This window comes from Erpetoichthys calabaricus, chromosome 10, assembly GCF_900747795.2.
Source record: "Erpetoichthys calabaricus chromosome 10, fErpCal1.3, whole genome shotgun sequence".
Lineage (NCBI taxonomy): Eukaryota > Metazoa > Chordata > Cladistia > Polypteriformes > Polypteridae > Erpetoichthys > Erpetoichthys calabaricus.
The window spans coordinates 9,421,121-9,433,137 of NC_041403.2; the positions used below are offsets into that span (position 1 = coordinate 9,421,121).

General features: G+C 43.5%; 1 protein-coding gene and 1 long non-coding RNA gene across 3 annotated transcripts in view; one reads left to right on the forward strand and one right to left on the reverse strand.

Moving 5' to 3' along the window:
- The window catches only part of LOC127529390 (uncharacterized), a 706,297-nt gene that overhangs the window by 260,892 nt on the left and 433,388 nt on the right, over window positions 1-12,017 (reverse strand). The gene's annotated exons all lie outside the window — the stretch shown is intronic.
- mpl (MPL proto-oncogene, thrombopoietin receptor) overlaps window positions 1-12,017 on the forward strand; it is a 522,581-nt gene that overhangs the window by 63,977 nt on the left and 446,587 nt on the right. The window contains exons 11-12 of one of the 2 annotated variants that reach the window (XM_028810857.2): window positions 2,640-2,727; window positions 9,393-11,736. In XM_028810857.2, the coding sequence (XP_028666690.2) occupies window positions 2,640-2,727; window positions 9,393-9,929 (625 nt within the window). In that variant the 3' untranslated portion in view covers window positions 9,930-11,736. Of the gene's footprint in view, window positions 1-2,639; window positions 2,728-9,392; window positions 11,737-12,017 lie in introns of those variants that run through there. The other variant, XM_051932715.1, reaches the window with a different exon arrangement.

Consider the following 12,017-nt stretch of genomic DNA (forward strand, 5'->3'; position numbering starts at 1 on the left):
CTTGCAACACCAAATTGGTGTGATGAGCTCGTTAAGCCTTGAACTTCATAGACAGGTGTGTCCAATCATGAGATATAAAGGGATTTCAGGTGGTCAATTGCAAGTTGTGCTTCCTTCCCTTTGACTATCCTCTGAAGAGTGACAGCATGGGATCCTCAAAGCAACTCTCCAAAGAAAGGGTGGAGTGCCCTCTCAGGGTTGGTAGCGAGATCCTGCCTCAAGTGGAGGAGTTCAAGTATCTCAGGATCTTGTTCACGAGTGAGGGAAGAATGGAGCGTGAGATCGACAGGCGGATCGGTGCGGCGTCCGCAGTGATACGGGCTATGCATCGGTCTGGTGAAAAAGGAGCTGAGCCATAAGGCAAAGCTCTCAATTTACCAGTCGATCTATGTTCCTACCCTCACCTATGGTCATGAGCTATGGGTAGTGACCGAAAGAACGAGATCGCGAATACAAGCGGCTGAAGTGAGTTTCCTCCGCAGGGTGTCTGGGCTTTCCCTTAAAGATAAAGTGAGAAGCTCAGTCACCCGGGAGGAGCTCAGAGTAGAGCCGCTGCTCCTCCGCATCGAGAGGAGTCAGATGAGGTGGCTCGGGCATCTGATCAGGATGCCTCCTGGACGCCTACCTGGTGAGGTGTTCCGGGCACGTCCAACCGGGAGGAGGCCCCGGGGAAGACCCAGGACACACTGGAGGGACTATGTCTCCCAGCTGGCCTGGGAACTCCTCGGGATTCTCCCGGAAGAGCTAGAACAAGTGGCTGGGGAGAGGGAAGTCTGGGTATCTCTGCTCAAGCTGCTGCCCCTACAACCCGACCTCGGATAAGCGGAAGAGGATGGATGGATGGATGGATGGATGGATGGATGGCTTCCTTCCCTTTGACTCTCCTCTGAAGAGTGACAGCATGGGATCCTCAAAGCAACTCTCCAAAGATCTAAAAACAAAGACTGTTCAGTCTCCTGGTTTAGGGGAAGGCTACAAAAAAGGACAGAGTGATGGCTCTGAGGCTAGGGATATGCCCTGGCAATCGGAAGGTTGCTGGTTCGAATTCCGTAAATGCCAAAAGGGACTCTGCTCTGTTGGGCCCTTCAGCAAGGCCCTTAACCTGCAATTGCTGAGCGCTTGAGTAGTGAGAAAAGCGCTATATAAATGCAAAGAATTATTATTATTATTATTACAAAAAGCCATCTCAGAGTTTTAAACTGTCAGTTTCAACTGTAAGGAATGGAATCAGGAAATGGAAGGCCACAGGCACAGTTGCTGTTAAATCCAGCAGGTCTGGTAGGCCAAGAAAAATACAGGAGTGACATATGAGCAGGATTGTGAGAATGGTGACAGACAACCCACAGATCATCTCCAAAGACCTGCAAGAACATCTTGCTGCAGATGGTGTATCTGTACATCGTTCTACAATTCAGTGCATCTGTATGGCAGGGTGATGAGAAAGAAGCCCTTTCTGCACTCACGCCACAAATAGAGTCGCTTGTTGTATGCTAATGCTCATTTAGATAAGCCAGATTCATTTTGGAACAAAGTGCTTTGGACTGATGAGACAAAAATTGAGTTATTTGGTCAGAACAAAAAGCGCTCTGCATGGCGGAAGAAGATTGCCGCATTCCAAGAGAAACACCTGCTACCTGCTGTCAAATTTGGTGGAGGTTCCATCATGCTGTGGGGCTGTGTGGCCAGTTCAGGGACTGGGGCCCTTATTAAAGTCGAGGGTCGGATGAATTCAACCCAATATCAATAAATTCTTCAGGATAATGTTCAAGCATCAGTCACAAAGTTAAAGTTACGCAGGGGTTGGATATTCCAACAAGACAATGAGCCAAAACACAGTTGGAAATCTACAAAGGCATTCATGCAGAGGGAGAAGTACAATGTTCTGTAATGGCCGTCACAGTCCCCTGACTTGAATATCATTGAAAATCTATGGGATGATTTGAAGCAGGCTGTCCATCAAATTGAACTGAACTGGAGAGATTTTGTATGAAGAATGGTCAACAATACCTCCATCCAGAATCAGACACTCATCAGAGGCTATAGGAGGCCAGCGTCTAGAGGCTGTTAGATTGACAAAAGGAGGCTCAACTAAGTATTGATGTCATATCTGTGTTGGGGTGCCCATATTTATGCACCTGTCTAATTTTCTGATGATGCATATTACATATTTTCTGTTAATCTAATAAACTTAATATCACTGCTGAAATACTACTGTGTCCATAAGGCATGTCAGATATTAAAAGGAAGTTGCTACTTGCTTGCTACAAAAATCCAAAGAATTAAGAGGGGATTCCAAAGTTTTTCATATGACTATATATAACATGTTAAAGGCCAGACCTCCCCAAGTAAAATTCACAGACCCCAGAACATTCTGAATAATTTCGAGCAGAGAATAACTCCATTGTGATCCTAATGGGCCGCTCCACAGACATGCTGGCACATAAGCCAGTCTCGCCAGCTGTAAGAGCCACTGTGGCTGCACTTAACTGAAAACAAGCAGTCAGTAATTCATTCCTGTGACATTTGGAATAAGCTTTATATACAAAATGAAACAAACAAAAAGAAAAAAAAACAAACAATCCTCCCTTGGATACTTTTAAACAAACTCAAAACTTGACTCTGTTTTTTTTATTTACCAGAAAGATTAAAGAACATCTCTGGCCTCCTGTACCCAACTTGAGCAGAGTGCTGGAAGATTTCTTCACAGAGATGAACAAGCAGTGCCAGGTGAGAAATCCTTTAACTGTACTGGCAAAATTTGGGCACAAGAAACTTGGGAGAACAAGACTCTGTTTTATATTATATATATATAAACTTGTGGGCTAATGATCTGCTCAGTTAAGTAGCAGAGGGGCTTGTTCATCAGTTTCAGCTGCTTTGTGGCACTACAGGGGCAACAATGAGATGACCCCCAAAACAGGAATGAATGGTTTAACAAGTGGAGGCCACTGACATTTTTCCCTCCTCATTTGTTTTGTCACTCATTTTGCATTTGGCTACAGTCAGTGTCACTACTAATAGCATGAGGCCATACCTGGACCCTACAGAGCTGGCACAGGTAGTCCAACTTCTCCAGGATGGCACATCAGTATGTGCCATTGCCAGAAGGTTTGCTGTGTCTCCCCAGCACAGTCTCAAGGGCATGGAGGAGATTCCAGGAGGCAGACAGGCAGTTACTCTAGGAGAGCTGGACAGGGCCCCTCGTAGAAGGTCCTTAACCCATCTGGAGGACCCACCGGTATCTGCTCCTTTGGGCAAGGAGAAACTGGATGAGCACTGGCAGAGCCTACAAAATGACCTCCAGCAGGCAGGGGCAGGCCACTGGTGTGAATGTCTCTGAGTAAACAATCGGAAACAGACTTCATGAGGGTGGCCTGAAGGCCCGACATCCTCTAGTGGGCACCGTGGAGCATTTGCCAAAGAATACCAGAATTGGCAGGTCCACCACTGGCACCCTGTGATTTTCATAGTTGAAAGCAGGTTCACCCTGAGCACATGTGAGAGACGCGAAAGGGTCTGGAGAAGCTGTGGAGAACATCATGCTACATGTAATATCGTTCAGCATGACCGGTTTGGTGGTGGGTCAGTGATGGTCTGGGGAGGCATATGCATGGAGGGACGCACAGACCTCTACAGGCTAGACAACGGTGGGCACCTTGACTGCCATTATGTATCAGGATGAAATCCTTGGACCCATTGTCAGACCCTATGCTGGTGGAGTGGCTCCTGGGTTCCTCCTGGTGCAGGACAATGCTTGGCCTCATGTGGCGAGTGGATGAAGGAATTGATACCATTGACTGGTCCCCCTCGCCTGACCTCAATCCAATAGAACACCTCTGGGTGGGACATTATGTTTTGGTCCATCCGATGCCACCAGGTTGCACCTCAGACTGTCCAGGAGCTCTGTGATGCCTTGGTCCAGATCTGGGAGGAGATCTCCCAGGACACTATCCGTCGTCTCCTTAGGCCTGCATACAAGCACATGGGGGGCATACAAACCACTGAGTATGATTTGGAGTTGCTGCAATGAAACTTGGGCAAAATGGACTCGCCTGCCACCTCATTTTTTCACTTTGATTTTCAGGGTGTCTTTGAATTCAGCCCTCTGTAGGTTGATCATTTTCATTTCCATCCTTTCATTCCTCACACTTCACCATATCAGTCCATGATAGCCAGGAGGATTTTTTTCCCCCATTGAAATCTGATGTGTTTTCAAAGTGTTCCTTTAATTTTATTGAGCAGTTTATTTATATATATATATTTATATTTCCCAAGCATCCCTGCAGATGTCCAAACTGGGTTCCCATATGAGGACCATTGCCACCTAGCACACCTGCCATCCTGTTCTGACAATTGTGGGTCAGGAAGACAATTTACATGAGAAAAAGTGGGTCACGGCCACAGAAAGGTTGAGAAGCATGAATTTAGAACCCTTTGCAGAGGATCCTTTTCCTATTGACATTAGAAAATCGTTTTGTGCTGATTAGATTCATTCCACTGGGATTCAATGTGGTAGAAGAATAAAATGGGAAAATTTCCAAGGGTTGAATACTTTTTATAGGCTCTGATGTTTGCTGATGACATTGTGATCTGTAGCGAGAGCAGGTAGCAGATTGAGAAGACCCTGGAGTGGTGTAGATATGAGGGGAGAGGAATGAAGGTCAGTAGGACCACCAAGACAGAATGTGTGTGTGTGAATGAGAGGGAGGTCAGTGGAATGGTCAAGATACAGGGAGTAGAGTTGGTGAAGGTGGATGAGTATTGGGATCAAGTATTTGTGGAAGAGAAGTGAAGAAGAGAGTGCAGGCAGGGTGGAGAAGAGTGTCAGGAGTGATTTGTGACAGACGGATATCAGCAAGAGTGAAAGGGAAGGTCTACAGGACAGTAGCGAGACCAGCTGTGTTATATGGGTTGGAGACGGTGGCACTGACCAGAAAGCAGGAGACAGAGCTGGAGATGGCAGAGTTAAAGATATTAAGATTGGCATTGGGTGTGACGAGTATGGACAGGATTAGAAATGAGGACCAAGGTTATTATAGTTAACGAAAACTAAAATCAAAACTGAAACTATTATTAAAAAACATTTTCGTAAACTGAAATAAAATAATTTACAAAACCGAAATGAAAAACTAAAACTAAACGAAACTATTAAAGAAGCTTGAAAGACAAACTGAAATAAAATAATAATCTATTAAAATAATTTTAGTTTTCGAATGAATATTCTTGCTGTTAGTTTTTAACCCTTATAAGTTTTAACTCTAAAACTGAAAGTCATCCACCAGGAGTCGCCCGCACATATTCATCCAGTGAACGGTGGCTGGTGATGACGGGCGGGTGTTCACACATCATTTGCGGTGACAAAGCGCGCTGAATACGCGTGTAAAGCGTGTGAAATAGAAAGCAATTTATGTGCCGCCTTTCTTTCCACTTGTTGTATATCAAGATGTAATTCAAACGACTGAAACTGGAATGCGGTGGTCAACAAAATCTTTACCGTATGGACAGAAAAATCACGTGTGAGTAACGTTTCAGTTTATTTCTCAGGTGCCTGCTTTTTTTTGACAGCAATTCACCTGCCACTTTGCACACAAAGTATAGAGAAAGTATAGTAATCATGAAAAAAAATTCGACTCTGAGATTTTGATGAATCTTGACGTTTTAGACCGCCCCGAGTACGAAATTACCGTTTTTTGGAATTGTCTGTGTGTGTGTGTAAACACGATATCTCAAAAATTTAACTAGATAGATGAAATTTGGCATGTGGTTGTTATACCAAAATTGTAGATCTGTATTAACTTTTGGGCCAAATCGATCAACTGGAAGTGGTACTTTACCTGAACACATACTCGATTTTTTGTATTCATGCAGCTTCACTTTTATAATAATTGTTCAGTATATTATTAATTTGATTTGATTTGTTGTTGATGGTTCTTTAATGTACATAATATAATCCTTGTCTTGCGGTTTACTCCTCAAATATCCATCCCCATATCTGAGTACATGAGAAAGTCTAGAGGACAGCACTCCCAATTTTTGAAAATAAAGCAGCACTGATTGAGAGACTGACAAGGCCATCATACAAGATCAGCTTATTGTTGCTGACCTATCACTTTTGCTTTTAAAACATTATTTAACAACGAAGCGATACAAACTTTGTAAAATTACTGAGTTGGCAATGTCTCTACTGAACTACAGGTAGGTAGGTGAAGAGAGTCTGCCAAGTGATGAAAAACTAAACCTGCTAATGTGTTTTTGTATTTATTCTATATGTATTCATTTATCTTTTTTAGTTAATATTCACAGCTCAAAATACCTGATATTGTGAAAATAATCCAATAGCAGAACTATGTTTTAAAATATCTGTCCCCATTTTTTTCAATGTTTCTCTTTCTCTCAAAATGGATAGTTGAAATATCATATTCTTTTTGTTCTTAACATCAGCCATATCATTCATACTGCATACCAGGGATTTTTCCTGCCTTGCATCCAAACCTGCTGGGGTAGACTTAAGGTTCCTGCGATCCTGCTCTGGACATACAGGTGTAGATAATGTATATATTGTTCCTAATCTCAGATGCTGTCTCTGTTATTTTGTGCCTGTCCGTACTCCTATTACCTACTTTTACTCAGCTCATTAAGGGTTTACTGTTCTTATGGTGGGCTGTTCAAGTCTCACTGCCCCTAACCTAACACTACATGCTTGTTTTTCTTTGTTTCCCTCAATACAGCTGGTGGGGTCTGCACACTGATTCGAGCCTAAGAGCCTTGTTCCTCCTTAGCCCCCATGATTTTCATGGTCACACCTGTCAGAACACAGTAGAATCTCGTCTAATTTTTGATCTTTTCAGGCCTGCGGGTGGCAAAATTCTGTCTATAAATTGTTTGTGCCTGAGATGGAATCAGAGATCAATACGACTGGTAGAAAATAACAAAGCCCATTATGAGAGATTTTTGAATGCAATATTGAAGGCATTCATTATAAGCACATTGTCTTGGAGCAGGATATGTTGTGTGCTGTAGACATTTAGAGTAAAAAACCCTCACACCTTAAAATTCACCTAAAGTTCATTACAAATTGGCCCATTCTGGGTAATAAAAGGAAAAGAAAAAAGTGCCAACAGTCAGTGCAGATTTGTTCAGCATAGATAGATAGATAGATAGATAGATAGATAGATAGATAGATAGATAGATAGATAGATAGATAGATAGATAGATAGATAGATAGATAGATAGAAATGAAAGGCATACTCCAGCAGCAGCATACTGATAAAAAAAACAATATTAAATTAAAGAGTGATAAAAATGCAGGTAAAAACAGACAATAACTTTGTATAATGTTAATGTTAACCCGTGGGGGTGGAATTGAAGAGTCGCATAGCGTGGGGGAGGAATGATCTCCTTAGTCTGTCAGTGGAGCAGGACGGTGACAGCAGTCTGTTGCTGAAGCTGCTCCTCTGTCTGGAGATGATCCTGTTTAGTGGATGCAGTGGATTCTCCATAATTGATAGGAGTCTGCTCAGCACCCGTCGCTCTGTCACAGATGTCAAACTGTCCAGCTCCATGCCAACAATAGAGCCTGCCTTCCTCACCAGTTTGTCCAGGTGTGAGGCGTCCCTCTTCTTTATGCTGCCTCCCCAGCACACCACCGCATAGAAGGGGGCGCTCGCCACAACCGTCTGATAGAACATCTGCAGCATCTTATTGCAGATGTTGAAGGACGCCAGTCTTCTAAGGAAGTATAATCGACTCTGTCCTCTCTTGCACAGAGCATCAGTATTGGCAGTCCAGTCTAATTTATCATCCAGCTGCACTCCCAGGTATTTATAGGTCTGCACCATCTGCACACAGTCACCTCTGATGATCACGGGGTCCATGAGGGGCCTGGGCCTCCTAAAATCCACCACCAGCTCCTTGGTTTTGCTGGTGTTCAGGTGTAGGTGGTTTGAGTCGCACCATTTAACAAAGTCCTTGATTAGGTTCCTATACTCCTCCTCCTGCCCACTCCTGATGCAGCCCACGATAGCAGTGTTGTCAGTGAACTTTTGCACGTGGCAGGACTCCGAGTTGTATTGGAAGTCCGATGTATATAGGCTGAACAGGACCGGAGAAAGTACAGTCCCCTGCGGCGCTCCTGTGCTGCTGACCACAATGTCAAATGACATATGACAAATGACATAGAAAATATTTTAAAAATTATAAAATTGTGTAAGATTGTTCATATTCAGTACCTGGTTTTGATTATGCTTGTTTTTTATCAGACAAAAACAAAACCAAACAGTAAAGTGTGTTGTGTAGTGTAGTAAACTTCCACTAACATTAAACTCATATTATTCCCAAACCCGTTAAGTGTACAGTTCTGTCTAATTGTGACACAAAAACTAAACTCCATAGTAGCTCTTTAACCAGACCATAATTTCTAAAACTAAAACTGAAACTATTATACAATATATAAAAATAAAATAGAAATGTCTTTGTAAAATAAAAACTAAATTAAAACAAAAAATCCACGATGAAGGAAAACTAAAACTAAACTGAATTTCCAAGTAAGGTCAGAAAAAGTATAAAAATAAAAACTAATATAAAAAGGCAAAACTATAATAACCTTGCTGAGGACATTAGAGGGTCAGCTCCGGTTGGACGGTTGGGAGACAAAGTCAGAGTGGCGAGATTACGTTGGTTTGGACATGTGCAGAGGAGAGATGCTGAGTATAATGAGTGAAGGGTGCTAAGGATAGAGCTGCTAGGGAAGAGGAGAAGAGGAAGGCCTAAGAGAAGGTTTATGGATGTGGTGAGAGAGGACATGCAGGTGATGGGTGTAACAGAGCAAGATGATGAGGACAGGAAGAAATGGAACAAGATGATCCACTGTGGCAACCCCTAACGGAAGCAGCCGAAAGAAGAAGAAGAAGAAGAAGACAAAGACGAAGAAGTATTTGCATCAAAAGGCTCCTCCTGCTTGCGCAGTGGTGGTGGTCGTGGCGTGTTGGCAACTTGGTGGCAGTTTCCTTCTTTTGGTCTCCCCAATAGTTAATAGATTAGCTATTTTTCACGTTAGTCTGATAAGTAAACTGTTAAAACATCTGAACGCTTTTCAAGCGGACGCCTTACTCTTGCCGATGTTTGTGATTGAGTGGCTTGTCACACTTGTGTTGGTTTTTCTTTTGGATGTTTGGACTCCTACCTGCTGTATCGGTAAAGACAAATTTATTCCCAATGAGCATTAGGAACAAATCAGTGGACCATTCAGCCAGAGGCCAACTTGGCTATTACCACAGCTGAAGTATTTCACCATTTCCTATCCAGATACACCAGTAAGACGAAAACGCAAACCCAACGTTTCTGTATGTAAATATTTTACAAGCATTGCCTTTTCTCCCCTTTCTCTTTTTTAGCTCATGCAGCCATTCAATGAAAAATTTTGTGAGGATATCCTCCCGTCCCTGATTGAGATTGTGTCAGAAAAGGAGACTAAACCCTCTGCAGCGGTTCCGCCAGATGAATCCAGCAGCAGCTCCTTGCACGTGACAGATTATGACCAACTGGCAAGATCTGCGGGAAAGGCTGGCATAGAAAGTACTGGGCGTGATTACGTAGTCTTGGACCCCGCTTGCTCCATCAAGTCTCACCAAGCAATTCAGGAGGCCATGCCCTGTCTTGCAGAAACCCGCCACGCTTCCTACCTGTGCAAACCACCTGCTCAAACCCAGCTGCGGCTTCTGCTGGATACGTCAACACCCAGTTACACTCATCTCTCAGGTGGACTGCCCAGCTCCATGGAGGTCTTTACACCGGTATCAGTGCTGGGCATCTCTCACACAGATATTTGTAATCACTCTTACTTGGCATATGCCAATGCAGAAGCAAAAGTCCTAGTCGAGCTGGAGATCAGTAGGAAGCTGAACCAGTATGCAAATCTCGATCGAGTTTAGTGGTCCATGCCAAAGTAGAGTTTGCAATACCTCGAATGTCTTTAAACAGTTACATGCTTAGCAGATGCTTTTATCCAAAGTGACCTACAAATGAGGTCATAATCAAGTAACATCAGTCTGGGGGCTGTTTGGGAACAAGTGTGACAAAATTGAACATCACAAGTGAAAAGCTGAAAACAAAATACAAGGGAGTTACAAGTCCCAGATTTTCAAAACCTAAGAGCTACATTAGACAGAAATTGGCCAAACAAGACACTTCTTGAACACATTGAGGAAGTCCGAGTTTTGAATGGAGGTGGGCAGCTCGTTCCACCACATGAAGAGTCTGGACCGAGATTTGATACTATGCAGAAGTGGCATCACCAGACGCTGTTCATCAGCAGACCCCAGAGATCAAGAAGGAGCACAGAACCTCACGAAAGTCTCCATATACATAGGTGCTGACCCACTCACTGACTGCTCTGCAGGCAAACATCAAGATTTTCAGTTTAATATGTGCTGCTACAAGTAGTCAAAGTTGTGATCTGAGGAGGACCATGTTTCTACCTTGGCTGGTTGAACACCAGAAGTGCTGCTGTATTTTGAGACATCTGCAGTGGCTTGGCGACACATGTCGGTGCTCCTGCCAGCACAGAGTTACAGTGGGCGAGACGTGACAAGACCAAAGCCTGGCCCAGCAGTCAGATACAGTCTGATCTTGCAGATATCGTACAGGGTGACTCTTTAAGACCAAAAGACCGTAGCAACATGGTTGTTGAAGGAAAGCTGGTCATCAAACACCACCACAAGGTTGCATACTGACTTGGTAGGTGTTAATGATAAGGAACAAAGCTGAACAGAGATGGGGTAACAAGAAGGTCCATCTTTACCAGGTTGAGATGGAGGTGGTGTTCATTCATTCAGGTTGCGAGACCTGATAGTGTGTGGTCCTCTGGAGCAGAACCACAGGTACAACTGCTTATCATCAGAATAGCACAGATAAGAAAAACCATGGGACTGGATGACAGGGCTTAGTGAAGAGGCGTATTAGGGAGATGGCCCAGAACCGTTCCTTGGGGCAACTACCATGCTTACCTGATGCACCCTTGACAGCTCTCCACTCCAGGATAAAATGGCACCATCTGCTCAATAGTTAGGTCTCAATTCACCTGAGGGCCGTCCCAGTGATGCCAAGGTCAGAGATGGTGACAAGGAGGGTATGCCGGTTGGCCGTGTTAAACGGCAGAAGAGAGATCTTGCAGAACGAGCACAGATGATATGTTGGTAGGTCTGGCATGCCGTGGAATGGCCCTTCTTGAATCCCAACTGATTAGCCCGTCCTTTGGAAGAAAGGAAGAGACTTGGTTAGAATCGGCACATGTTCCAGAGTTTGGGACAGAGAGGAGAGGAGAGACACAAGCATGTAATTACCTATGTGAGATGCTAGAAGAGTGGTGTACTTCTTGAAGATGACGTTCACCCAAAGAACTTGAGAAGTCCGATTCGACATGGGGGTTGCAGAAGTGTGAACTTGGATGTTTGGAGATGAGGAGGTTGTGATTCACTCAGGGCCACGACAGGCCAGTAGCTTTGTGCTTTCATTTTCATCCATCTTAACCACTAGAAGGCCAAAGTCCCAAACAAGCTCACCATGACCAAATGAATTTACTTTGTACCTTTTAATATACAGTAAGCCGAATAACTTTGATAAGCAAATCTTTCCTAAATGATGCTATATGCCATTATCTGTTTCTGCTTATGGAATATTATGTTAACCATTGCTTTATTACATGACAATGTCTTATTAAATAAAATACTTTATTATTTCAAGTGTGACACAACTTGAGCATTTCACTTGTGGCTTTTCGCCAAAAAAAAAAAAAAAAAAGACCGAAAGTGTGCCCTCATCTTGGGGACATGAGTATTTTTAAGACTTTTTACTTACTCTGCTGTGCAAAAGTATTTGCCCCTTCTTGATTAGAACAATTGTGAAGATAACGAACCATTCAGGCCAATAAGGTCATCCACCCTATTCGATGAGATCAGAGCCGGTTTGAGGATTTTTGCTGCCCTAAGTTGTAAATGTCACTCCGTGACCCTCTTTGCTTT